This window comes from Tasmannia lanceolata, unplaced genomic scaffold (assembly GCF_043159265.1).
Source record: "Tasmannia lanceolata isolate RefF3 unplaced genomic scaffold, GAP_Taslan_0.1 ptg000019l, whole genome shotgun sequence".
NCBI classification, from domain to species: Eukaryota; Viridiplantae; Streptophyta; class Magnoliopsida; order Canellales; family Winteraceae; genus Tasmannia; species Tasmannia lanceolata.
Genome location: NW_027518696.1, coordinates 17,309,107 through 17,336,451, shown reverse-complemented (window position 1 = coordinate 17,336,451; position 27,345 = coordinate 17,309,107). Strand labels below are relative to the sequence as shown.

Below are 27,345 nucleotides of genomic sequence, written 5' to 3'. Positions count from 1 at the left end.
GGTCGAGGGTTTAGGGTTGGTATATATATCAGTTACTGCCTGATTGTTTCGTCCAATCACTGCCTTATGTGTATATCTTCGGAATGAGTGAAAATATACGTAGTTTTTCAAACATCATGGAGTTGTTTGGAGTCGGAATGAAACTTTCTTTCTTTGACTTAATCAACTGATCAGTCCAGAGAAACGTTCTAGTGGAAGGCATATATGAGGCGTCGGGGTCATGGTTTGCATTAAAGGGACCATGTCTCTGCTTTGATCTACCATTCGACATAGGTTCACAATGACTGCCAGCCCATGCATACTTCATCCAGTTCATCATTGAAAGCTGCAATCCTGGTGATGGCTTGGAGAACTCTAGTTCATGAAACTCGTAGTGAGGACCAATCTTTTAAATTTTGGTTTCAGTCATCAGCGAAACCGAAACAATTCAACATTTCAGTTTCAATACGAAATTTCGGCCGAAATCTTGTAAAATCACGGAAACATTTTGGTATGAAATTACGGCTGAAATCCGAGCAAGATTCTTTGCCATTGCCTTTTCTTTTGTCTCTGTTTTAGAAATATGTTAAAGGAATCTCGCTGTTCTTATCTTTTCAGCGAGCAGAGTTGATTTTTGTCAGAGTTTCTGTCGAAATGTCTGTTTTTATCTGAAGTTGCATGTTTTGCATATTTCGACCGAAACATTTGTGAAATCCCAAAATTTCGGGCATTGTATTTTTCCGAATCCAAGTGAATTTCGTTTCAGTAGCAGCTGAAATCGAAATATTTCGGCTGAAACGAAATGTTTCAGCTGAAATTTAAAACCATGCCGAGGACAACTTGTAGCAAACTCTATTGACGTAGTTGGACTGGTAGATATGTTGCAATGGTTGGCAATTTGGGCCATAAGATAGAAGATCCAAGGCGGAAATCATTAAGCCCATAATGCATAATTTGCAAGCGAAGAATCCCCTTTAGTTGTAATAGAATTATTAGCCCTTGGCCCATGAGCCCATCTAGAAGTATCGATGTAGCCTTTGAAGGCCCACAAATGGGCATTTACATAGCCTTTTGACAAGTGACAACCTATCCATTGACTGTGATTAAGCTCAGGAGTCAGGACAGAAGGCAATCTCTCTTAATCTTGAATTTTCTGTCTTGATACACCACTCGTCGTACTAGTAGCAGTGGTATTCACTCAATGCATGGATCTGTACGATCCACACAGTCTATCGTTGATCAACTTTGCAAGTTGTGCGACAGCTCCTCTGGTCAGTGTAGCTTTGATTTTATGAGCACACAAGTCAAGGTTACACATTGTCGATGACGAAGGGTTAGGGTCCCGTTTCCTTATCAGATTTTTGCACAACCGTTAGAAACCTCTTTAGACCTCTTTAGTAACTTCTCGTCGCTCATCGTCTTTAATTTGACAGAGATGATATTAGCCTAGTCTTCAGAGTCCCATTGAGCATTCATCAGGTGAGCAGCCCTTGAGGAGAGTGGGTTTCCGTAATCGAAAGGTGGAAGCTGGGCAAAAACCAACTCCTAGGATAGCATCAACCCTTTCTACACGCCCAACATTTATTGCACTCTCGCAAAGGTTGTCACACACTAGGTAAAAGCGGTGCACTCATGAAGGTGATGGTTACCCACTTGCATTGCAGAACATCTTGGATCCATTTGATGTAAATCCACCACCGTTGTCAGTGCGCAAGAAACTAAAGGAAAACCACTTTGATTTTCAACATCAATCTTAAAGGACTTTAAAGATGAATACTCAATGGTGTTGCTTGCTCATGGAGGTGCTGCTCGGCACAGAGTGCTTGCTCATGAGGTGGTGCTCGCTCACGTGTTCTCTCTTAATTGTTTAGAAGAACAAGAAAAGAGAAAAATATGTATAGTATACCTTTTCATCTTTGATCTCATGATAAAACACTGATCAAGAAGGACAATCCTCTGTCATAACTAATAGCAAAATTACAAGGATAGATAGAAGCAACCACCAAAGAGAAAGAAATGGAAATTATCCATTCATCAACTTGAGAGGACACCGAGTAAACCTATTCCTCCAATATCTTGCCCAAACAAGCTTTTAAGTAGCCAAAACCTGGACTGCCCCCTTTGTTCATCAGGAAGTTCTTCGATATAAACTGTTTTTGAAAATTTGATATATAACTCTAAAATAAACCCTAGGCTTACATGAAATGAGTTATGTAGAAAAAATAACAAATGTAACGTCAAGATGGCTGTAATTAACTCAAGCCATCTAACACATTCCCAGTTTCAAATCAAGCAGGCCAAATCCTTTATAACTCTTAAGAAATCCCAGTGAAAAGAAACATACAAAAAAGAGTCAATAGTTGGCACAAATAGCCCAAATTGATGATGCCACCATGATGTCATGCTGATATCAACAATGGTTGACATGAGTCTTTTTCATTTCATTGGATATTTTGAGGGTTCATTTTTATTTTCTATATTTATTGCTTTTTTATTTTTAGAAAGTTCAAGGAAGAATCTTTGGGCTTATTAGTTAGCAAGTTATAGCAATTATGCTTCATTTGTTTCTAGAATTTGAGTTTAGAAAATGTTATGGATGGGGAAATTACCTTAAAGTAGGAGATTAATATTAGAAGTATTCTATGGGGTTTTCATATATTAGATTTTCTCATTGTAAATGCACTTTTGACTGCTCATTGTAAGAGTTCCGGGCTGGTTGTACCGGGTCAGTGAAAATTCCTTTGACATGCCTGAGTTAACGAAAAGATGACCATGCCAATCATTGACTCACCTCACCCATGTTGAATTGATTTTACATTGGCCAAATTCTCATTCAAGTCCACGTTTTTAAACGTTGACTTCACGCTTTTTTTCCCAGGCCGGTTGTTGTTTCTAGTGCTATAGAGAAATTTTTATCAAGTGTTTACTTGATTTTCTTCTTGTTTTACATTATCTATTGCTTTAATTTTTACATATCGTCTACATCATCTTTATAAAAAATTCTCATTAGATCCATACAAAGAGGAACCCATATATGTATAAGGATAGGTGGAGCCCAATGATAGTCTTCACATTAACAAAATACAGCAGGAAGATCTTCTAGGGTTAAGAAGGAGAGAGATCCTCTTTCGCCTAGGCTTTAGCTACTCTAATACCATGTAGTTGAAGAAATGTAAGTGGAAGAATTTAGAAAAATTAGAACGGTTGTCCCGCCATGGAGGTTCGCCCGATATCTTAATGAGATTTAAGACTAGATGGAAGGCTCCTCAATCACCTCTAATCATATCTAGGGGTGCAAGTTTGGCCCTGTCAGCCCTGACCTGCCCTGAGCCCAAACAGGGCCAGGGCTGGATTTTCCAACCCTGAGGGCGGGTCAGGGTTTGTTTTTTTAGACCCTGACTCAGGTCGGGTCGGGGTTCTGGGTTAATGCCTCGGGTACCTTGACCCGACCCGACCCGACCTGACCCGACCCTAAGTTTTCTATTATAGAATTGAACCATCTATGCATGTTTCTTTTGCTAATGTTTTCTATTATCTTGGATTGATGTTTCTTTAGATTATTATTATTAATTGTCTCTGTTGCCCGTCATGTTGTTGAATTTATATTGTCTTATTTTGTTCCCTTTCTCTGTTTATTGATCATTTTGTTCTATATGATAAGTGGTTGCTTTATTTTTGGCACTCTTAACAAGTTAACATGTATTTGCACTAGGGTCAATTAGGGCCGGCTCGGCCGGCTCGGCCCGGCCCAATCAGGGCCAATCAGGGCGGGCCAGGGTCAACACTGAGCCCTGTAGGGCGGGCCATGTGTTGAGGTTCTTCGGCCCTGACTCAGGGTCAGGGCGGGTCAGGGCTGAGATAATGGGATCCAGGGTTGGGCTAGGGTTTTGAAAAACCCGACCCAACCCGACCCTGTTGCAGCCGTAATCATATCAGAAGGTCCGCTAACAGTGTGGCAGACATGTTGGCTCAAGAAGGGGTTGTGAGTCAGGGGTTAGAGATGTTTGATTTCATTCCCCTTGATTGATCTTGATCATTTTTCCATTTCTTTATGCTATTATTAATGCTTTTTGATGTACTTTTTGGTTGACCATCTCGGTATTTTGAATGAAATGTTTACCATTAAAAAAAAAGGGCGGCCCAGTGCATGAGGCTCCCACCATTTCGGGGTCTGCGGAGGGCTAGATGTACGCAGCCTTACCCGTGCTTTGCAGAGAGGATGTTTTCATGACTCGAACCTGTGACCACCAGGTCACAATGGAGCAACCTTATCGTTGCGCCAAGGCTCACCCTCTAATGAAATTTGTAAAAAAAAAAAGAATTTAGAAAAATTAGAGGGAAGAAAGAAGGGGGAAGGAGATTGTAAGATGGGGTCTGATTAATTTGGTTACGACATGATTGGCTGATGACTAAATCTTCTAAAGATACTTAAAAATTGCATGAATGCAACTCCTAAGAGGCACTATTATGAAATTAGTTCTATAAACAAGAACTCGTCATACGTACAAGTACGCGAGATGTCTACTTTATAAGAATATCGTCCGAGTAATTGCAGCTCCGAGTAATTTGGTTACACCATCAGTTTTAGTTGGATACAAGGTTGCCAGAGCGAGAAGCGTCAGAGTAATTTTTTAATAGTTAACTATTTTAAAAAATTTTAAAAATTAAAAATTACTAAAAAAATATAAGAAATAATTATAAGAACCAAATATTAAAAAACACTTTTTATTAAAAGATCCAACATTTACTTAAAGGAAAATCACTTTCAGTTGAAATGCATGTGTTGACCAGTCTGTTGACCAGTGCCTAACAAGATGAAAATTTTTAGAAACCAAGTTATGAGATTTTTTTACTTCACTTTTGAGATTTAATAATGTTTGGACATGATAGAATTTATGAATTTTTAAAATTGAACAAAACTCCATTTTTTGGAAGTTAAGATTTTGAGCCGACCCATTTTTTTTCGAATTTTGTGTTAGAGCTGGAAAGCTGACTTTTTATTCTTTTAGTTTTGGGTCTTGAACTATTTTTAATAGATTCAAATGGGGGTATTCCCTTATTTACATGTTAAAATCTTAAGTAAATGGATAATAAAAATAGTGACTTTACATTTACAAACTAAGAAAAGGAAGAGAAGAGGACCACCAAAAGGACAAGAGGACTAGCAAGAGACAAGGAGGGTAGATAGGAAACGCGCTTCCCATAGAGTGGGATACGTGTTTCCCATAGAGTAGGAATCACGTTTCCCATAGAGTGGGAGTCACGTTTCCGAAACGGGATTCCCAAAAACTGGGGAATCGAGAAGATTTCCGTTTCTGAATCGCGTTTCAGGGAATAGAGATCCCTCATTCTGAGTAGAGATTCCTGCTTCCTTGGTTGGCTACAGGCTACTTTCACCTACGTTTTATTTTGATAGGTAAGCTGGGATTGAACCACTTTGATCTACTTCTTATAGTGCAAATGGTGCTTAGTTTTGGTGTTACATTATAATAAGCAAAATTTCTGTTATTTTGGAATTATTTTCAAATTTCATTCGTTGCATTCTCTTTATATTTATGATATTATGACTTTTCTTTTGTTCCGATTATAATAAAATTTTGGATGCCTATCTTCATTTTTGGAAGATACCGTTTTGCTGTTGTTATTATAATTTGCTCATAATGGCATTTGTTTGCATTCTTTACCAGGATATTCCAGGCCCTATCATTTCCTTAATAATGGCATATGTTTTTAATGCAATGACACATTTTGCAATTGATATTCGGCTGATGGCTTTCAAGTTTTTCGAGCTTGTTGTCCTGCACTACCCATCTACTTTTTTCTTATATGCTGAAAAGGTATGTTGCACTTCCATTCGTTGTAATGTGGTTATTTAGGCACCTATCATTTGATATTTTTCTTATGGATTTAGTCATTGATCACAGCATAAATGTTTCCACTTGAAATTTCATTGTTGCATATATTTTGTCTTGCTAGATCCAACAAATTGTGGGAGTTTCTTTGTTGCATGAGTACTTCAATTGCATAAGATTATCGATGTTAGTTAAATCTTGGTGGTTGTTCTGTTATGACTCTTCGATGTACTTGTAAATTGTAATCATGCATATTATTAGAATCTCAATATTTGTGCCCTAGAAAGGTTTTTGGTATTTTCATATTGTATTCACTTGAATGGTTTACTCAACATCATATTTTTTTCTCAACATGTGAAATATTAAGTGGAAAAGCAAGAGAATATAAAAGGGAATGTACAAGGCCATAGAGAGGGTCCACCAACAAAGAAACATACTAAAAGATCAAAATATAGGCATATAATATCAACGCTATATCTTTTCAAGAAGCACCAAAATTAGCTAAGGTGTGGGCCAATGAATTTTCTTCACGATGTATGTGAGAGAATGAACCCTCAAGAAAAGCCTTTGATATAACATCCATCTCCGGAACACATTACAAAAACACCTAGTTGGCGAATGACTTTCTTTAACAAATTAATTGCTGGTTGCTTTCAATGAACCTTTAGAGCATCCAATTGTTGCCAACAATTTCATGTCACCCAACCAACTTTACTTTTTTGAATAAGTGAGATTTTCTTCAAAAAGAAAAGGCCATACTAGACAAGGCTACCACAAACAAACAGGACAAAAAATGAAAGCCAAGCAAAACATTCAAAAAATTACAAATTAGGCATTTCCTTCGTTATCAACAATCTACTACAGGAAACAGTAGAACGAGCCAGGTAGTCCCTCCTTATGAATGTGTGTGAATGAGCACTCAACCATTTGATTGTGTTAAGGGAGTCTCCTTCGAGCCTATTCTTTGATGCTCCAGTTGAAGGAAGCACCTTTACACCTCTCCCAAGGGCACGTACTCTACCTCCACCTTATCAATATTGTTGTAAGGAACTAAGGACCTGCATATGATAATATTTTTATTAAACTTCTCCCGAAACTAACACAAAACGACCGAAATGTTTCTGCTTCCACCCCATCCGAAACGCATACTGAAACCAAAATAGTAAGTGTATTGGCAATATACTATATCAATATATATTAATTATGTTTATATAAATTACATGTGAAATGTGATGTATGTATCATATATAAATATTTATGAGTTACATGTGAAATGTGGTATGTACTGAGTTATCAAACATACGCGACAACACATGTCACTATGTGTTAGATGTTGTTAAACCATTATGGATGACTATTTTTCTGATGTGATTGTTTTAAGTGTGTATTTGTTCTTATTCTATTCATGATGTCTCATCTTAAAATCCTATCATTTGCATATGTATTCACACGTTTCCATGATATTTACATGATTTCCATTGAAATTTTCAGTAGAAACCGAAATGTTTCCATTTTTATGCCAATCAAACTTAAACCGAAATCAAACTTTAAAACCTTGGTTAAGGCAGGCACATTTGAGTGTTAGGGCCACAATTACTTGAGGCTTTGAGCCTTGAGACTTATCTTTCTGTGGTAATTGAGTGGCAGGGCTTTTCATGATCCATTGAGAATTGAGATGGATCTTCAACCGAGGGCACATATAATGAAAGACTCCTGAATGGTAAGAATCTTCTTAACAGACTGCTCAAGCAACATATCAACTGATCATAGTAATCAACTAGAGAAAAATAGTGGGTACTGACCCTAGCAGGCGTCTACATTGACGTCATGACACTCTAAGGGTTGTCCTTTCACGAAGGAGTGGAGTAATGACTCTATGGTTACCCTTTCCCTTGCGGTAGTCCCCTACGATTGGAATCTCCTTGTGCACCATCTATGCATATGAAAATACGATCTAAAGTGTTGGAATGTACTGTAGAGCTTTTACAAGGACTTTTGTGGGTCTGCAATTGTATACGTTAATGCATTGGGGCCCGTTTAGGCGTAAACCTTCACCAAATGTTTGATATCGACGAGGTGCTAAATCTCGTTAGCTGTTTCATCTCTCTCCAAGCAGCTCTCACTTCAACCTCTGTGGCATGGCTCGTCACAATGGTTTGTATATGTCAAGACAATCCTACCATATATTCTTGGGGCCCAAGTAGGCGTAAACCTTCACCAAAGGTTTGATATCGACAAGGTGCTAAATCTCGTTAGCTGTTTCATCTCGCTCCAAGCAGCTCTGACTTCAACCTCTGTGGCATGGCTCGTCACAATGGTTTGTATATGTCAAGACAACCCTACCATATAATCTGTAATTGACCTCCCGATACCAGCAATATCTATTTCAACATTGTCTATACATGGAGCCTTGCTACTTCTGTCAAAGATTAGCTTTAGCCAACCAGTTGGAGCCACCCAGACATTCAGCAGTCTCAAAGTTATATAGAGCCATTGCTTGTGGTTTTAAATTTCCACCGAAACCGACACGAAATGACCGAAATGTTTCTGTTTCCATCGACACTGAAACTGAAATCGACATGCATATTGATACCAAAATAAGTGTATTAGTGGTATACTATATCGGTATGTGGTGCATAATTTTATTTATATGAATTGCCTATGAAATGTGGTGTATGTATTATATTGTGTATAAAACTATAAATATATGAATTACATTTGAAATGCAGTATGTACTGAATTATCAGACATGCGCGACAACACGTCACTAGGTGTTTGATGTTGTTAAACCATTATATATGGATTTCTTGCTTATGTGATAGTTTCCAACTGTGTATTTATGCTTATTCTAGTGTTGCCTGAAGTTTCATCTTAAAATCCTATCATTTGCATATGTTTTCATACGGTTCTGTGATTTCACAATATTTCCACCGAAATTTCCAACAGAAACTGAAACGTTTCTGTTTCCATGGTGACCAAAACTGACAGATAAACCGAAAATGAAAACCTTGTCATTGCTTGTCGATATCCAGTAATTATGTTTATCTTCTAGAAAAACACCAACAACTATAGAGGATTTCACTAATTTCAAATACAAACTATATTACCGATTAACAAACCTAAATATTTTCAATTAATGACTTAATGTTGGGGACTAGATCATTTCTTTTGTTCCAAATTATCCATAATATCAAGGTAAATAAAATATTCCGCAAACACATAACCAATCTTATTTCTTATCTGTCTACACCTCCAAAATCAAAATTCGTCAATTGTAGATATATTGCTAATGATACGGCATATTAAATAAACCAAAGATAACACCAATTTTGAACAAACAAGGACATTGGCTAACGGTATGATCCAAAGTTTCTAGGGAAACCACAGAAAATACAATCCATCATATCACAGACTATCCATTTATACAACTGGTTTTCTCATGAGGAATTTTCATGCAATACACACCAAAGGAAGGTTATAGCTCTAAGGGCCTCTTTGGTTGGAAATGCCTTTTCATATAGAAAGGGCTTCCCTCATAAAGCCTACTCCTTTCCATTAATACCTTGAGTCAGGTTATAGCTCCAAGTAATCCTATCTCCTTTAATCAACCACATATTTTCTTTTGAGTCAGATAATTGCCTTGCTTTGACCTTGCAACTTCAATTCCTAAGTAGTACAGTGGTCCCAAATATTTACTATAAAATTCTCGCCCAAGAGATTCTTTTAAGTTCTAAATGCCCACAAAATAATTTGCTATCAAAACAATTTTGTCAATATAGATCACTAACACAACACTCCCGTAATTCGCCTCCAAAAATTTGAGTGATTTGCCTCATTTCTTTTCAAATAATAAGCTGTCACTGCTTTGCTGAATTTCTAGAACCAAGCACGTGGAGACCTGTCCCTAGCCATCGATTGACTTCTTAAATCTACACACATTATCCAACTTTCGTTGAGCAACAAGTCCAAGTGGTTTCCTACACACCTTATCCAACTTTCGTTGAGCAACAAGTCCAAATGGTTGCTCCATAAATACATCGCCTACAAAAAAATTGAGTGATTTGCCTTATTTCATTTCATGTCATAAACAGTCACTGCTTTGCTGAATTTCTAGAGCCAAGCACATGGAGACTGTTGGAAGCCATAGATTGACTTATTCAATCTACACACCTCATCTAACTTTCGTCGAGCAATGAGCCCAAGTGGTTGGTGCATAAATACTTCTTTCAAATCTCTATTAACCAAACACATTTTTTATTTATTTTTTACATTTAAATGAAATAGTGAAGATTAGCAGCAAGAGAAATATTAATACCAATAGTGCTAAACTTGCAATAAGTGAAAATGTCTCTATATAATCTATAGCATAAGCTTGATATAGTGACGAGTTGAGCCATCGACTGAACCATTTGGGCAATGTTTTAGTGTGCACACCCATCTACAACCAGCAACCTTTTCCCCTTCAAGTAAATCTGACAACTCTCACATATCAATATCATAGAGTGCAGAGATTTCTTCTTCAAAACTAGAATGTTAAATTGCCTGAATATGAGAATTGGGAACAAAAGACAGAAGAAAGGGATATGCAAAATTACAAAATATAGGAGATAGATGACTGAGAACACAAATTGAGAAATAGGATGAGCAGTGCAAAAACATGTACATTTCCAAAGCTTCTTGCTTTCCTTTGTTTTCTCCTAAAATTCTTGCTTTCCTTTGGCTAGTGCTCCAACAAATTTTAATTGGTAATCAACTTGCTAAGAGTGATTATTTCCGACTGTAAATTCTACAATTTTCTGGAGAAGAACACAGATCACTTTTCCTTATAATGCCCCTAGTCTTCTCAGATTTATCTGTTATTTTGATTTATACAATTTATATATTAATTTATCTGATTTAGTTTGTGCTAATGACGTTTGGTGAAGTTGGTTCCTTATTCCTGACAACAAGAGAAAGACATGTCTTTGGAATCTTTCTTTCCCTAGTTATCTGGTTAATGTGGGCGAAATTCCTGTGTTTTCTCTAGTTCCCTTAAATGCATTAAGAAGATGTATTAATGTGGAGTCCAAGGGAAGTGGAAATTTGGTCCAGGGCTTGACTAGAATGCCGTTTTACTCATATTATAAGGAGTTTTTTTTTTTTTTTTTGAAAATTAATATTATAAGGAGTTTAACTGCATAGATGGCTGTGTCACTAATTTTGGTGTATCCTTCTATGATGTAACCACTTGGTACTATATTTCTGCCATTCAATCTCTTCTGGGGCCCTTCTTTGCAGCTTCGAATCTCTTGTTATATTTCCTTCTTCTTGCTATTGAATTTCCCTCTTGTCTGTTCGAAGAACGAACTTCATTATGTATTTTCCCAAACTCTGTATTATTGGGTTTTAAGTGAGAGTCTTTTCTAAGTTTCTCTAATTATTCTGTTTTCAACAGGTTCTCCAAAATTATGAAGATATTCTACGAAACAATCAGACCTATTTACAGGACAAGAGCAAAATCAAGATTGCACTTACTGGGCTGGTTCGCTGTTTGTCTCTGTTGGCATGCGATAAGAGAAAAGCTGACCCACCATGTGAACAGGTACTTTTAAAATTCATTTTCTTTTTGGATTGTTGGCAATGGAAATTATTGTAGGCTTGTAAAAGCTCCTGGGATTTTCACAAAAGTAGTTGCAGGAGATCATGACTAGTTTCTTACCAGGAAGCTATATATGTTTCAAGGAAACATATTAGCTTGAGGGGCCTGTTAGAATGTAAATCATGTCATGTGTAAGGGCATTTTTATAATTTCACATATAATATTTGCTGTACTATATAAAAAAGGCATTTGACCTATTATTGGATAACAAATGAAAGTCATCATAAGAGACTCTTTCTTCTATTTATTCTATGCATTTAATATTCTTAATATGCTACATATTCTTTCAAACTCAACCTTTTATTACCTATTGAAAGACACCACCATTTCGATAATCATCAATACTGTGAAAATTGTGTACATCCACAAAAGCTTTGACTAATTTGACAAGAAATTATCATACCTGGGAATAAGGATAGGGAATGCAAATATGCTTAGGGGTTTCTGATTGGAGACCACATGTTTACGCTCCGTCATTTGACAGATGTTCCTTTTCTTGAGCTGATTCCCAGTGAGCAATTTACCCTGAGTGGCCAACATTAAAAAGCAGTCGCCCTAGTATAAGGAATAGGATCAAAGGTAGAATGCTCCTGCAAAAGTTCCTTAGAATAAAAAGAGGAGACCAACGCGTAAGTGTGTGTGTGTGTGTGTGGTGGGGTGGGGGGGGGGGGGGGGGGGGGTTGATAGGAGATATGTACACTTTCTCAAGACTGACAAGAATGAACAATAGTTCAGTCAAACCACTGGGAGTTACAAATCTTCAGTTCTAATGATCCTATTTATGTCCTTTGATGAGTTTACTTGGGACTTGTTGTTTTGATGCAATGTTGCACAACACATTTGGTTAAGTTCTCAAATTCGAAGTTATTAATATTTCTCTAGCTTGGATCTTCTTGGATTTATTTATAGAATTTCCACGCTAGTTTTCAAAATTGAAGCTTTTATTAGTGACAAGAAAACATTGCTCTTTGATTTTTGGCATTTTCCCTTTTTTTTTTGGTTGCATTCCGAGTAGGATAGTGCTGTAATATAGCTTCTTTGCTGATATAAAAAATATCTTTGAGACAAAAGCAATTGTTGGTGACCGGCAAGTTTTGAAATTTCGGTTTCGGTTTTGGTGGAAATTTCTGTGTATATCGTAAAATTCCAGGCGAAATTTTTAAAATTTTGGTATAAATTTCGGTTTCGGTATAAATTTCGGTTTAGGCGGTTAATGGGGAGATTTAGAGAAAATAAAAAGGACCCTCGTATGGTTTTCATTGATTTTGAGAAAGCGTATGATAGGGTTCCCAGGAGTGTTATGTGGTGGGTCCTTGAAAGGAAAAAAGTGCCTACTAAATATGTTGATGTGATTAAGGATATGTACGATCGAGCAGTAACTAGTGTCAGAACCACGGATGGCACGTCTAGTGAGTTTCCAATTAGAATAGGACTGCACCAAGGATCAGCTCTAAGGCCTTATCTTTTTACGCTAGTTATGGATGAGCTTACAGAGGGTATCCAGGATGAGGTGCCGTGGTGTATGTTATTTGCAGATGACATAGTAATAATCGATGAAACCAAAGCAGGAGTAAATGCTAAATTAGAGCTATGGAGAACTAATTTGGAACCTAAAGGTTTTAGACTGAGTAGGACTAAGACAGAATATATGGAATGCAACTTTAGTAATGTAAGGAGGTGGGAAGAGGATGTAGTAAATAAAACTGGACATGAGGTACCTAAGAGGGATATCTTTCACTATCTTGGTTCAATTCTATATAAGGAAGGAGAGATTGAAGAGGATGTTAACCATAGAATAAGAGCAGGTTGGTTGAAGTGGAAGCTTGCCTCAGGAGTTCTGTGCGACCGTAAAATCCCTACCAAGTTGAAGGGAAAGTTTTATAAGACAGCTGTGAGGCTAGCCATGCTGTACGGCTCAGAATGTCGGGCCACCAAGAAGCAGCATGTGCATAAGATGAGTGTAGCGGAGATGCGAATGCTTAGATGGATGTGCGGCCACACAATGCTAGATAGAATTAAAAATGAAGACATTCGTTAAAAGGTGGGGGTAGCCCTCCAATTGAGGAGAAGATGAGAGAGCACCGCTTAAGATGGTTTGGACATATCCAACGTAGGCCTTTGGATGCTCTGGTGAGAAGAGGCGACTCGTGCCAAATTGATGGAGTAAAAAGAGGTAGGGGCAGACCGAAAACAACTTAGGTAGAAACATTGAGGAAAGACTTGATAGCTAGGAACATAATAGAGAACATGACCTTTGATAGGATAGAATGGAAGAAAATGATCCACGTAGAAGAACCCAACTAGAACTAGGATTAGAGCCGGGTAGATTCCTTTTACCTTCTTCATGAATTTATTCTAAAGGATTCATTTAGCCGACCCCAACTAGTTTGGGACAAAGGCTTTGTTGAGTTGAGTTGAGTTGGGTCCCATCCGAAATCCGAAATTTAAAACCATGGTGACAGGATCCTTCTGTTTGAAATGCTTAAATCATTATCCTTTGAAATGTCAAGTTCTTAATTTATTTTTACCTATATCTTTGCAAAATGGATTATGTATCATACCTAAAACTGGTAAATTCGGGATTGAACCTCTAGGTCAATGATCAAGGCTTAGTTCTTAAACCTGGAGGTCGGAGGTTCAATTCCAGCTTACCCAAACAAAAAAAAAAAACTGGTAAATTTCTGCAAGTATGTTCCATCATACTGAAAATAGAAATCAGTACAAATACAACAATATGGTAATAGTACATGTAATAAAAATGTAGCTTGTACTGCCCATGGTGGTGATGATTTTTTTTTTTTTTTTGAATGGTAGTCATGATGAGCTTCTATTCTCCGTATTGACGATTTGCCACTGACTGAATGACAGGTCCTCCTCTCTTAGAGTCTCTGTTTAGAAGTAGTCCTGTTGGTTTTTGAATCTTATTTAGAATGCCAAGAAATCTTATAATTTATTTTTTTTAATTCTCATTCATGTACCCTATTCTCGTTTGGTATTTAACATTCTTTATCTCATTTTTGTAAGCTTTTATGGAACATGTATGTTTTTGTTTGTACGTCTGTTTTAGTGTTTTAATGCTTGGTTTCATTCTTGAACTTAATAGATTGGTAATGTGCAGGGAGCATTGCATGCTTTTGAGTCTGAAGTCCCCAAAGATCATAATGGTATTTCAACAAATCTTTTGCTAATCCCCTATGCATTTTCTCTCTTTTTGTTTACTCATATCAATAGCTACTTTAGTGCATTGGACTTTTTAAATGTATTAGAGATAGTACCATTGTTTAAAACTTTGTGATTCATTCGTTGACTCTCCTGAGTTGACTCCTATTTACTTCGGACTTGTTCTCACCTGAGTCCAAGTAATGCCTTACCAAGTCAATCAAAAACTCCTTTGAGTCATCCGTGTTAATGAAAAATTGACTGCATCAATCATTGACTCGCCCGAGTCGACTCCTTTTTACCTTGGCCGAGTTCATGTTTTTAAACATTGGTTAGTACAACTCGGTGGGTTCTTTCAATAGGAACTCTGCTTTATCCCTCTGCGTGGATACTTGCAGAAATTCAATCAGATGTGGTAACGAAGTTTATCTAGAAGTTGACAAAAAATGTCAGGAAGTCATTTTCATTTGGGTGACCTGGGGTATCTATTTCCTTGCAAAATTGATACTGTTTACATGGATACTTTAACTGGAGGTTGCTCTCCAAGTCTGTTAATAGGATCTTTGTTATTTTTAAGAACTCATTGGTCTCCGGTTTCCTATGTTGCTCATAAAGAAATTCGTATTCATTTTTTGAGTTTTGTTGCAGGGCACTTATTCGATCATTTGTTATTATCTTTGTTTTATTCTGAAAATAAGATGCTAATGCTTTACTACATCCTTCACTTTCCTTGTCTGTGTAGGGGTTTCTTTTATCACCAAAAAGTTAGAAGGCCTCATGCCAATTCTAATCAACTGTTTCCAAGATTTCTCTCCAGTGGTTCGTGGGATGCCCGTAGTTGAAACTCAATCATTTGATTGTATACTGCTCATACTTGAGTGCATAAACCTTGCCATTAAATATTTTGTTCATGGGATAGACAGGCCTCAGTCAAGTTTTGGAGTTTTTACTCCCTCTCTCTATAAAGGATCTAATGTGACAACGTGGGGTGAGAGTTTTGTCCCTCTGTTGTTGAAGAAATTGTTCGAAGCGTTTCCTCTTAACCCAGTATATCACTCTGCTGAAAAGGTGTGTTTTATGCAATCATAAGCTTCATCGTTGGTCCCAATTGGCTAAAATATTTTATTTATTGTAGTCTCTTCTTCCAGTCGGTTACTTCTTGCTAAATACCATGTTTTAAGAATTTGAATAGTGCTGTAATTTTCTACCTTCACATGCTTTATTCTATTAAATTCAGTTCACATTGGTCAGCAATTTCTTGACAAGATATGCTAAACTCTGTCGGTGGCAGGAAAGTGATTCTTCTTGAAAACTTGAGTTTGTCTTTCCCCTGGTTTTAACTTCTTAGTCCCTTTTCAATTGGAAGTGGTACACAGACAAATATATTCTTGCGTGCTTTTGGATGCTCATACATGCAGAACTCTTGAACAATAAGTTCTCTATGATTTCAAGACTTACTTGGTATGATGACTAGTGTCTTAGAAGGTGTTTTGAGGCATGTGCCTTGAAGTCTCAAGGCCTCGAAGTGAGGTGTAGCCTCAATGCCACTAGGCACATGTCTTGAGAAGGATAATCCTCTGAGGTGTACACCCCAAACCCCCAAGGCACATGGGTCATAGACTAGTGTCTTAGAAGGTGTTTGAGGCATGTGCCTTGAAGTCTCAAGGCCTCGAAAGTGAGGTGTAGCCTCAATGCCACTAGGCACATGTCTTGAGAAGGATAATCCTCTGAGGTGTACCAAACCCCTAAGGCACATGGGTCATAGACTAGTGTCTTAGAAGGTGTTTGAGGCATGTGCCTTGAAGTCTCAAGGCCTCGAAGTGAGGTGTAGCCTCAATGCCACTAGGCACATGTCTTGAGAAGGATAATCCTCTGAGGTGTACACCCCAAACCCCTAAGGCACATGGGTCATAGACTAGTGTCAAGGCCTCGAAGTGAGGTGTAGCCTCAATGCCACTAGGCACATGTCTTGAGAAGGATAATCCTCTGAGGTGTACACCCCAAACCCCTAAGGCACATGGGTCATACACCTCAATATACCTCAAATCTGAGGCTTAAAAATGACTTTTCTTTGTTTTCTTTTTAGTTGTTTTGGAGTTTGTTAGAATAAGCCTATGGGTATTCTAGTAATTGTACTCTTCATTTCAGAGGGGGAGACAACTCTAACTCATTTTTCTCTTCTCTAATCTTTCTCTCAACATGGTATCAGAGCCTTAGGGTTTCTAATCCCTAGGGAAACCCTTTAGCCTCCATCTTCTCCATCCCACAACCCTAACCCTCATCTCTCCCTCACCTTCATCTCTCTCTCTCTCTCCTCCACCCCTAAACCTAACCCTATCCCTAACCCCTCCCTCATCTCCATCTCTCCCACGCCCTAACCCTAACCCCCCCGTCTCCACTAGGCGACCCCCCCCCCCCCCCCCCCCAGTCCATCCCAAAATCCGAATCGCTACCCTAAAAGGGAAAACAAGCCGACACATTACAAGAGGAACAAGATAAAACTCACCATATTAATTCCATGAGACTGAAAAGTTCCAAAACTACAATTCTTGAAAATAAAAGAATCACCTATTACTACGGGATGTAACGGAATCCCGACACTAACTCAAACTCTACGACTATGCTCCCAGATCCCATGATATTCTAAGTTTGTTCATCTGCAAAGGCTCCTTCCTCGCTTTTCTTGAAACCTGTAGATGTATTGGGGTCAGCAAATGTTGAGCAAAATCATTTAGTGGCTCGCATAGTAAGAGTCCACCAAATATACAAGTTGCATTATAATAGTTTTCTTATGATTAGTCATTGCAACAACGGTAATATAAAAAGTGAAACTAAATAAGAACAGGCGAAATAGTTATTTCAATTGTGAAGTAATATGGAAAAGAAAGATGGAAGTGCACGAATTATAATCACAAATGCAGTTATTTATCCCCAGAGTGATCATACGACAATATCCCGTTTTTCATTTTTTACGGTGGCCTTTGGCCTAGCAGTGGCTTTCTAGCCTGGCCGTCAATCACTGACCATCAAGGATTTTCCACTTCCTAATGAAGTGTAATCCTTTCTAGGATTTTCTTTGGGTCACCCTATACAGGCTCACCCGAATATGCATCGCTAACCAGGTGTCGTATGCTCTCGGCCTGGTGAACTTTTGGCTCGCAGCCCAAGGTTGGCTCCAAGGGGCTCTCTCCTTTTGGGCCTCCTTCCCACAACTACCATGCATGCAATCATGCTTTTTATACGTACCTTCTCTCCCTTTTAAGTAAGAGTTTTTATCTCATTTGCCTGCATGATTAGTCTTTAACAATCCCTACAATTTTCTTCAACCATTTATTAAGAGATAGCATGCTACAATTCTCTAACAGTTGATAGTATATATAGAAGCAAAAGATAAATCATATGAAATACAATCCTAATTACTACTCTACTCTTGGAAACCATTAGTATGAAAGTCACCATCACTTGCCTTGGATTTTCGTTGCCAATCGAAACTAGACGATCTTGAAGATTGAACGTTGGTGATCTCCCTAAAAATAGTCACATAACACAAAGTTCCTTTATTTGATTCGGTACTTTCCTCATGATCACACTCGTTACTAAATTCTTAAAGTCTATGTCTTCTTCATACATAAACACTAAACCAACCACATATTTAGTAGTAACATACTCATTAATTTATACATAGATATTACATCTTTTATTCAACCTTTCAACAATAAAACTTCTATCCTAAGGTAATAACTTAAAGACTTATGCCTTTTCATCGTATCAACGTACTTACAACTTTTAACAGTCAAATTCTAAAAAAATTCAGGTAAGATGACACCATTTTGTGCGATTATTAAAAACATAAAATTGCTGAAAATCAGCATTAAAATCCACAAAAATTCAAACACAATTAACCAACATAATCCATATATCAAATCTGATTTTTGGTTGAAAAACAATAGTTAAATTTTCGAAAATTTCTAATAAGACATCTGTTTTGTGCAATAATCAAAACTGATTATCGCTGAAAATCAGCGTTAAATTCTTAAAAAAATAAGAATAAGACAAATCAGTGTTGTGCATTTATTAAAACGGATTGTTGCTGAAAATAAGTGTTTAATCCCTAGAAAATCCGAATAAGACAAAATTGTGTAGTGTTTTAATCAAAACGGATCATTGCTGAAGATCAACATTAAATTAACAGAAAAATCTAAAAAAGACAAAACTGTGTAGTGTATTTATTAAAATAATTCATTGCTGAAAATCAGCGTTTAATTCTTTAAAAATTCGAATAAGACGAAGTGACTTAGTGCGGTTATCAAAAACGGAGTTTTACTATTTTTACTTACAAAAACAGCCATATACGGCTTAAATTTGATTTAAATTGGTTAGATCTTTTCAAAAACTATTATTAAACGGCTAGAAAGATTCCAAAAAGGTTCCTTACATCTTTGATTTAATATATACCAATCTATGATGGCACAAATCGCAATGAACGAATTCTAAACAATTGATTTAACCTTAAGGGGCAAAAAGACTCACAAAACCTAATCAAATCAACACACTAATCCATATAAGACAAAATTTTATAGGTTAGGCCACTTACTTGAAAGATCGAAACTCAAAGTTTTCTAGGCTTCTTCTCCCTCTATTTTTCTTCTTCTTTTCTCTCCTTCCCTTCTCTCCCCCACACGATTTCTCTCTGTTTTTTCTTTCTACTCTCTCTCTCTCTCTCCACGATTTGGGCGTGAGCACAAAGAGTGGGAATAAACCCACGTTTTGGGTTTTTATATGAAAAGTCTTATTTTCTAGGTTTCCTACTAAATCTTGGTAAGTTTAGTCAGTTTCCTAATTTTGGTTAAATTACAAGGTGAGTTTCCTAACTCTATTAGGTCTCTTTTATTCTTATCTTATTACTTAAGTTAACTAAAAAGGAAAATACTAAATTTTAATATTGACACTCCTAAAAATTGGCTAATAAGACAAAACTAGTAACTGTGCCGAACCCTAACAGGAAAATGTTATAACTTACTCAAATCACATATCGCTAAATCTTGGGTCCGTTGGATAGGTATTCGAAATACGCATCTACCGGGACCAAAATCATGTCGAAGGACAAGATTTGATGCCCCAAAAATAGATTATACTAAAAATGGCGAAAAGACACTATGACCGTCGATTTTTATTTAAGATTGTTTAATCTAATGCGGGATAAGAAATACACAAGAATCTTAAAGATTGGGGATCGATCCATTATCTAATTTACATATCCTACGGTCCGAAAACTCAAAGTCGAAGATCTAGCCGTTAATCTTTGATCGAAAGATCTACAACATAGATTTAATTATGATTTGTATCTTTATAGGCCCCTGGTGGGACCAGGTCATTACACGATGGCTGCGAGGCTGAGGTTGGTGTGGATGGAGAGGAATAGGCGGATCTTTTAGGGATTATCATAGGTAGATGATGTTATTAGCCACACACGCTTCTCTACTCTGATTAGATGAGCAATGAGGCTAAAGGAACTTAATGGTTTGTTGCAGTATACTAGCATTGTCCTTGTTCTACCTAGATGCAACATTTGTCACATTCTTTGCATGCCGAAACTGTTAATTTCTGCCACTGAATTCTTTTTATATAGACATGTAGTGGCTCCTAGAGAAACCACAATAGAACACTATAGGAAAAAACTCCTATGATGCAAGACCTCTCAATAGCCATCATATCTATAAATACTTCTACTATCGTTTTTCTTTTATTCTCTAATGGAATTATTATACCTTTATTTTCCTTCTTTGGCAGGAAGATCACAGATATTTCATCTTGAATGTTGGAATTACTGAAATATTTCTCCACCTTAGTGAATGGATTGGAACTCCTGCTGTTCTGATGGAGAAATTTCTTGAATTTTTAGAAAATGTTCTTTCTGGGCAGGTGATTTCCTTGCCACCTTTGTGTTTTCTTGTCAAAGGCGTGTGTGCAGTTGTAAGCATTTGAATAATAACATAATGCTTGTGTTTTTCATGTGCTATCTATCAATTTTAAAACTTATTGCCCAGAAACTAGTCCAAGGCAATACTCATCTGAGTCGATGATTGACCCGGCGAGTTTTTGATTGACTAGTGCAAGTTGAACATGTTTTCAATTGCTTTAGTAAGGCTGAAATTGGGATAACTTGGGCAGTCAACTGTCGGTGTAGTGTGCTTTTAAATATTGCTATTTATGACATTGCACAGGGAGTTGCATGCTTATTATCAATTATTTATCTTTTGGAGCATTTGTAATGAACTATTCTCCTGTAATTTTATTTCCAACAACTACCTTCAGATTAAAATTGTCTTTAGTGAAATGTCTCTTTATAGCAGCTTCTCATTATTTTTGGCAATCATGCGCGTATTACTTGAGGCTATACACCCCCCCCCCCCCCCCTTTTTTACCGGATCGTGACATGCATGAAAGAAATTGATGCCGACCCTAATCGATCCTGAATCTCATCAAAGAAAGCTGCAAATCTCCAGGGAACACTGTGAGGATCACTAAGCCATCGAATAACATTAAGGGAATCTCCTTCTATTACCATGGTATTAAGGGAATCTCCTTCTATCCATCATGGTATTAAGGGAATCTCCTTTCTATCACCACCTTGTTCAACTCCACATTCTGCAAATATTTCATACAATGATGGATCGCCCCGACTTATGCCTCATTAGCATCTCCCACCCCAATTGGACCGCTGAAAGCTCATTTGACTCCCCTTTTAACGCAAAGGACCAGGATTTCCCCAACTGGAGCTGTCAAAACTTAGTTTTAAAAAACCGGGGGCCGGAGGAGACCATACTTGGACAATCCTGGGCTTAATTGTTAGGGGATCCATAAATGTTGACATGATAATGTTGCCTACTGATCCATGCCTCATTATATAATGATTGACAATTGATTATTAGTATCATTTGTTCCGACATTTATTGGATTGTGCTTTAGGGTTTCCAACTCATAATTAAATACTATTTTCGCTAGGATCTTAATAGCAATCCTTGATAATGTAACCTTACCCCTCGTTAAAGGAAAAATAACTTTCCCTAACCTGTCATCTCTACCATTGAATTGCTGTGTCCTTTTTGTTTATTATACTCTCCCACTACATTGGCTTATGGGCTAATCATTGTTGATTACCACCACAGTCATCTCTATCTTTTGAGTTTTCCACAACTTTGGTTGCAACCCATCCTGCTTCACTGCTCTATTGCAAGCCAGATGTAGACCTAGTTAAGGTTATAAATGTTGGTTTTGGTATGCATGTTGATTACCATGGAAATGGAAACATCTCGGTTTTGCGTACATAGATTTCGACGGAAACCCTGTAAAATTACAAAAGTTTATTGAAAAGCATGCAAATGATGAAAATTTAAAATGAAACTTTAGAAAATGCTAGAGATGGCGTGGGAAGGCTGGAGTTCGAACTTTTTGATTTCCTTCCTCTTTAAGGGATTCTCTTTGTTGTATCTATTGTTCTTGTATTGCTCGCTTGGGTCGGCCCTCTCGGCCGGCTTTGTACTTTATTCCGTCTATTTTATTAATGATATTTTACCATTAAAAAAAACTTTAGAAAATGCTAAAATAAGTACAAATACACACTTAGAAACCATCAGTTAAGCAAGACAAGGATCCATAATTGTTTAACAAGATCAAATACCTAATGACGTGTTGTAAAATAAATTTCTTTACTTTGAATTTACGATGCTGATTGACTCTAGCAGAGATAATAAAAAAGAAGTGCCCTATTAATACGTAAATCGCAATATGAAATTTCACCTCTCCCATCAATAAGTTTAGCTAGAGCATTTATAACACGACCCAAACAAGCAGCGCCGCACGGGTTATTCCGCTGCTAAAACAAAAGGCCTGTGACAGTTGGTATCAGAGCGAAATGGTCCATGCTAAATTCAGAGTGTGCTTTTATAGTTGGTATCTGTTGGTATCAAGCTGCAAATCAGAGGAGGTTGTAAACGCAAGAGCTTAATAAGGAGCTATGGTACAATTGGTGTCTGTGCTAGCATAGTTGAGGCAAGTGGCAGTGTATGTGGCTATGGTTGGTTCATCTCGAGTGCAAAGTGGCAGTATACTCATAGTGATCATTTATCAAAGAATGACTCTGGTTATCAATTGATTGAATGACCGGGATCAATTTACTTACGATACTTAGTTGACATATGTTTGTTGATTACTATTAGCCCAATTGTGTGCTGTATAGAATACTCAAAGGGATAAACATAGAAGATAAAGATAAGTACTGCAATAGATAAGAGTTTAATCTAACCTAGCTACCTCATCTAGTCCAGTTGCCTAATCTAACACCCAGGAGATCCAATTGTGAGATCTGATGATCACATATACTCTGTCTTCTAACATTGAGATCTCATATTCTCTAATGTGCCCCCTCGAACTTTTGTCGATTGGAAATTGACTTATGTTCCAATCCACATACATTTGCTTACAATAAAAGTATAATCTCTTGATTTGATGCACACTGTCGAAGTTTGATCTGTTGATGTGTTTTTGTTGGTTAATGTGATTGATATAGATTGTCATTGATGCAAAGGGAAGTCACTTGCAATGTGAGCCCCAAAGCGGGCTTACGAAAGCTAATGTGGTTCTGCTAATGTGTCGTTACCTTAAATGAGCAAGTTGGCCTCGATGGGGAGTCCTCATGGGCCGGTTTTGGGAACCGATTCTCGTGGCAATGGAATTGTACTTTTCCTCATGGAAATGGAATTACTTTTTTTCCCTCATGAACATGAGTTACTTTTTTAGTCATGCACCTCAAGGGGATTGAGGCATCTCAATTCAGATAGACCAAACTTAAAAAATTAAGATTTGAAAACCTGAAAGAACTGAAGAAGAGCGACGGCTGGGGAATGTTAGTGGTGGCGACAACTTTTAGTGGCAACGTTGGAAAAACATGACCATTGTTTTGAAAATCTTGCGATTACGATTCAAATCTGACAATTCAAATAAAATCTTATGGATTTCAATTTGAATCCCATGATTGAATCTAAATTTGTGAAGAGCTTGCTATTTTTGATATATATATCAGACAATTCAATCATAAATCATACGATTCATGCGATTTATCCTAATTAAGTTATGTATAAAAGAAAATAAGGCTTTCTTTTTAAAGACCCCTTTTTTTTGGAAATATAGTTTGTCATATTTTCAAAATATTTTCTACGCAAAATAAATTAAATAATTAATATTCAAATGAAAAAAGTCCGACTCTATCAATTGCTAGATCAAGCAATAACTCACATGTAATAAAATTAGAAGCTAAACATGCATATGTGATTAATTTTTATTCGAAAATGTGCTTTTTCCCAACTTTCAAAGTCATAAATCCATGAAAATAAAAAATTCATGCACTAATCCACATACAAAATGCATCAATTCTACAATTAGTTGATGTGTTTGCAGCGTGATTGAAGAAACACTCAAAGAGAAATATAAAATAAGCAATTACCGAGCAAATATGTGAAAACACAAGCGTCTCTGTAATTCACATGCTAAAGTGGTAGCATTTTAGTCGACATGGCCGTAACATTATTGAAATCTATACATGTTGACTGAAGAATGTCGTTTCAGCGGGGATGGAAACTGAAACATGTCGGCTTTTTTGTGCCGGGCCGACTTTTAGAACAATGCTTCTGGTTTACTTTAAGCTTCCTGCACTGAGAATTTATCTTGATATATTTCTTGAGTTCTTTCTCCTGTGGTTAAGGTTATTATTTTTTCCATGTGGTAGGCATGTTTTGTGGGAAATAACAAACTTTTCAGTTTTGTAGCAGATTTGCAGTGATAAAAGATCGAATAGAGCGCTTCGGGAAAAGCATTTAGTCTTGTTGCTGCCATTTATTCCAAAAATTGTATCAGAAGTGTCGAGCAACTGGAAATCTCGGCTTCTGGAGGTTGTTTGTGTTTTAGATTTAATGCCAAATCCTTATGTTCTTTTATAATACCGGGTCTTCTATTGGATTTAGTATTGGATTTTTATTTCAATTCTGGGGGGTTTGCTTCCAATTAAATAATACATTGAATGGAATTGTCAGGCTCACTGTAGGAAATTACTCAAAAACTCGACAATGCTATTTACTGTTTGTAAGGTACTGTAAGAATAACTTTGTGTGTTATTTCAGGCCTTTACTAAAGCATTTGAGGGTTGCAAACCGGAGTCTACACTAAATTTGGCATGCCTAGTTGCAGCAGAAGCAATGCTACTTCCTGTAAGTTCCCCCTTCCTTTCAGAATTACATTCCGTCAACTTACTAGACATTTTTAATTTTGTTTTTTGATGATAACTTAATTGGGTCATCAGATAACAGTTTCACGCAAGGATTTATTGTTTCAAGTTTCATTGATATTCCCTTTATCTTCTTGTTTCAAGACACAAAGGGAAGGTGGACTCTTCTTAAATATGAATACCCCAGACATGTTAGGATACCAAGTAACATGGATGCGGAAGCTGCCTGAGTTATTGTTGCAATTAGGGGATAGGCATCCTTCTGCTTCAAAGGTATGCATTTGTATAGTTCCTTGAGTCTTCTACATTGTTATAGTGCTCTGTTTTGGTGTACCTTTAGATTTTTGGTGAAAGTGATGGAAAGATTTGGTGTTTCCATCAGTCCTCTTGTTTTATATTATGGAATAGTATGGTGTGTGCATTCTGTTTAGAGCAGATTGAACTTCATATATATGTTTTTTTCTATCTCTTCATTGCCTCACTATTGGAATCTTTTTGGCTTGTTTGGCCTTGTGAGTTGGTTGCACTTTGTGTCTTATGTTTCTACCAGCTGTTTTTGTGTCTTTAACCAGTATGACTTACACATATAAAACTTCTGTGCTTCGTTATTTTGAAATTAGGATTAAGTGTTATTTTCCCATGAAGGCCGTTTCATTAATGGGTTACTTTCGTTATGATATGTTTTACAAGTAATCAGGGCGAGTTTATGGCAGCTCTCTACTTGGAAGAAAGGGCCCACAGAGACCATTTTTTTTTTTTTTCAATTTGGCCAAAATATCTGTGCAAGTGATTATAATATTGTGCATAACATTTTTTTTTTCATAGTCTGGCATTTATTTGTATTTACATATACATTAAGGAGTAGATAAGTAATTCTTATTTTCTATTATACTAAACCCAAATGGTTATAAATGTAATCTAGAACTAATATTTTGCAATGCCGGTTACTGTAATATGTGTTAAATTATTGATTGTTAAAGCATTGGTTCTATAGTTTAAATCTGTAATTAGTCAAGCTCATCACCTAGAATGTGAAAAAATTGATTATGTTGGTGATTGGTGTAGAATTCTCTATCCTAGTTTGAAACTCTGATGACTTGTGGGCTTGTAGAATTAGGGGATAGGCATCCTTCTGCTTCAAAGGTATGCTTGTAGAATTCTCATCACCTGGAGCCAGCCCCATGTAGAATTCATCTTGGAGATGTCAATGAAGATATTCATAATTCACCTCCAACTGATGTAACAACGAAGAGCGAGTTCAAGCATAAATAGAAGAACACACCAAGTGTCACGCCCCAAACCACCACCATGGCTTGGAACATAACAGCGCCACATACCTGTAAAGAAACTCTACGAGCATGCAAGGCTAACAGTATGACAGAACCATGCTCAATTACTCTAGTGAATATAATCAATAAGTATAACCATCCATGAAACCAGTTAAACAAATAATCTTTGAGTATCAAACTCTCACCCTCAACCCAATAACTAAATAATGAATTAAAACATGTCTACCAATTACTCACTCTATAAACTAAGTTTAAAATAAAATTCTTCCTCCACGTGGTAATCTCCCTTTGCTACTCCAACCTCGTGTTGGAATCACGCCTCGGGATATGAAATTTGTAAACCACGGGTGAGCCAAAGCTCATGCGAAGTAATAGAACTACACTAATAGATTGAATATCAATAACGGAGATAATCAAAAGAAATGGTCAAATTCAGATTTCAGATGGTATTTCGATACAGATATCAATGTCAGAATTCAATACATCTTGGGTTGAGCTTAGTTTATTTTTGTTCAGAAATTAGATTGTCGACATTTGTCTGGTTATTATGCATTCCCCCACTGACGGGGTTCAAAATTGGCCAATTAATATTCAATCTGCCAATGTATTTTGCATTCCCCACTGGCATGGGTCCAGAGATAAACTTATGCTTCCTAAGTATTGTCAATATTCAATGGTTCGATATTCAATATGGGTTTCAATAGATGAAAATACTGAGTTCAATATAATAATAAGTCAAAAGAATCAATGAGGAATTATATCCTCAACCATTCAGATTTTGATATTATGCTGGATTTGGAATTCAATTGGAATACTATATCAATTATCTAATACAAATGGAATCAAAAGAATCAATAGGGATCCAAGAGTGTTTGCGAATAACCCATTAGAGTAATCCCTATTACTCACCTCGAGTTAAGAATCTGATGAATCTTCCACGTCTACTCTTCGATTCCCTACAGTCAATATTACATATACTTCCAATTTTACCAAAATCATTCTTTTTAAGAGTTTGGTTCAGATTTAGTCAAGCTGGGCACTACTGCGTACGGAATTTCAGTGTAACGGGTCCAAATGAGTAAACCATAATATTAAATACAAAATCCAGAATCAAAACTAAATTTCGGATTTTAGTGTGTTCGGACGGCT

The 27,345-nt window shown here is 36.9% G+C and overlaps 1 protein-coding gene across 6 annotated transcripts in view; it reads left to right on the top strand.

The window, feature by feature from the left end:
- Window positions 1-27,345, top strand: part of LOC143853523 (uncharacterized) — an 87,114-nt gene that overhangs the window by 13,858 nt on the left and 45,911 nt on the right. For 5 of the 6 annotated variants that reach the window (XR_013237158.1, XM_077363326.1, XM_077363323.1 and 2 more), the window contains exons 5-12: window positions 5,667-5,816; window positions 11,266-11,412; window positions 14,588-14,633; window positions 15,371-15,696; window positions 20,419-20,550; window positions 24,453-24,575; window positions 24,804-24,890; window positions 25,052-25,180. Coding sequence is in view for 5 of the 6 variants with exons in the window: in XM_077363326.1 (XP_077219441.1) it covers window positions 5,667-5,816; window positions 11,266-11,412; window positions 14,588-14,633; window positions 15,371-15,696; window positions 20,419-20,550; window positions 24,453-24,575; window positions 24,804-24,890; window positions 25,052-25,180 (1,140 nt within the window). In the remaining variant the exon portion in view is untranslated. The remainder of the gene's footprint in view (window positions 1-5,666; window positions 5,817-11,265; window positions 11,413-14,587; window positions 14,634-15,370; window positions 15,697-20,418; window positions 20,551-24,452; window positions 24,576-24,803; window positions 24,891-25,051; window positions 25,181-27,345) is intronic. The other variant, XM_077363325.1, reaches the window with a different exon arrangement.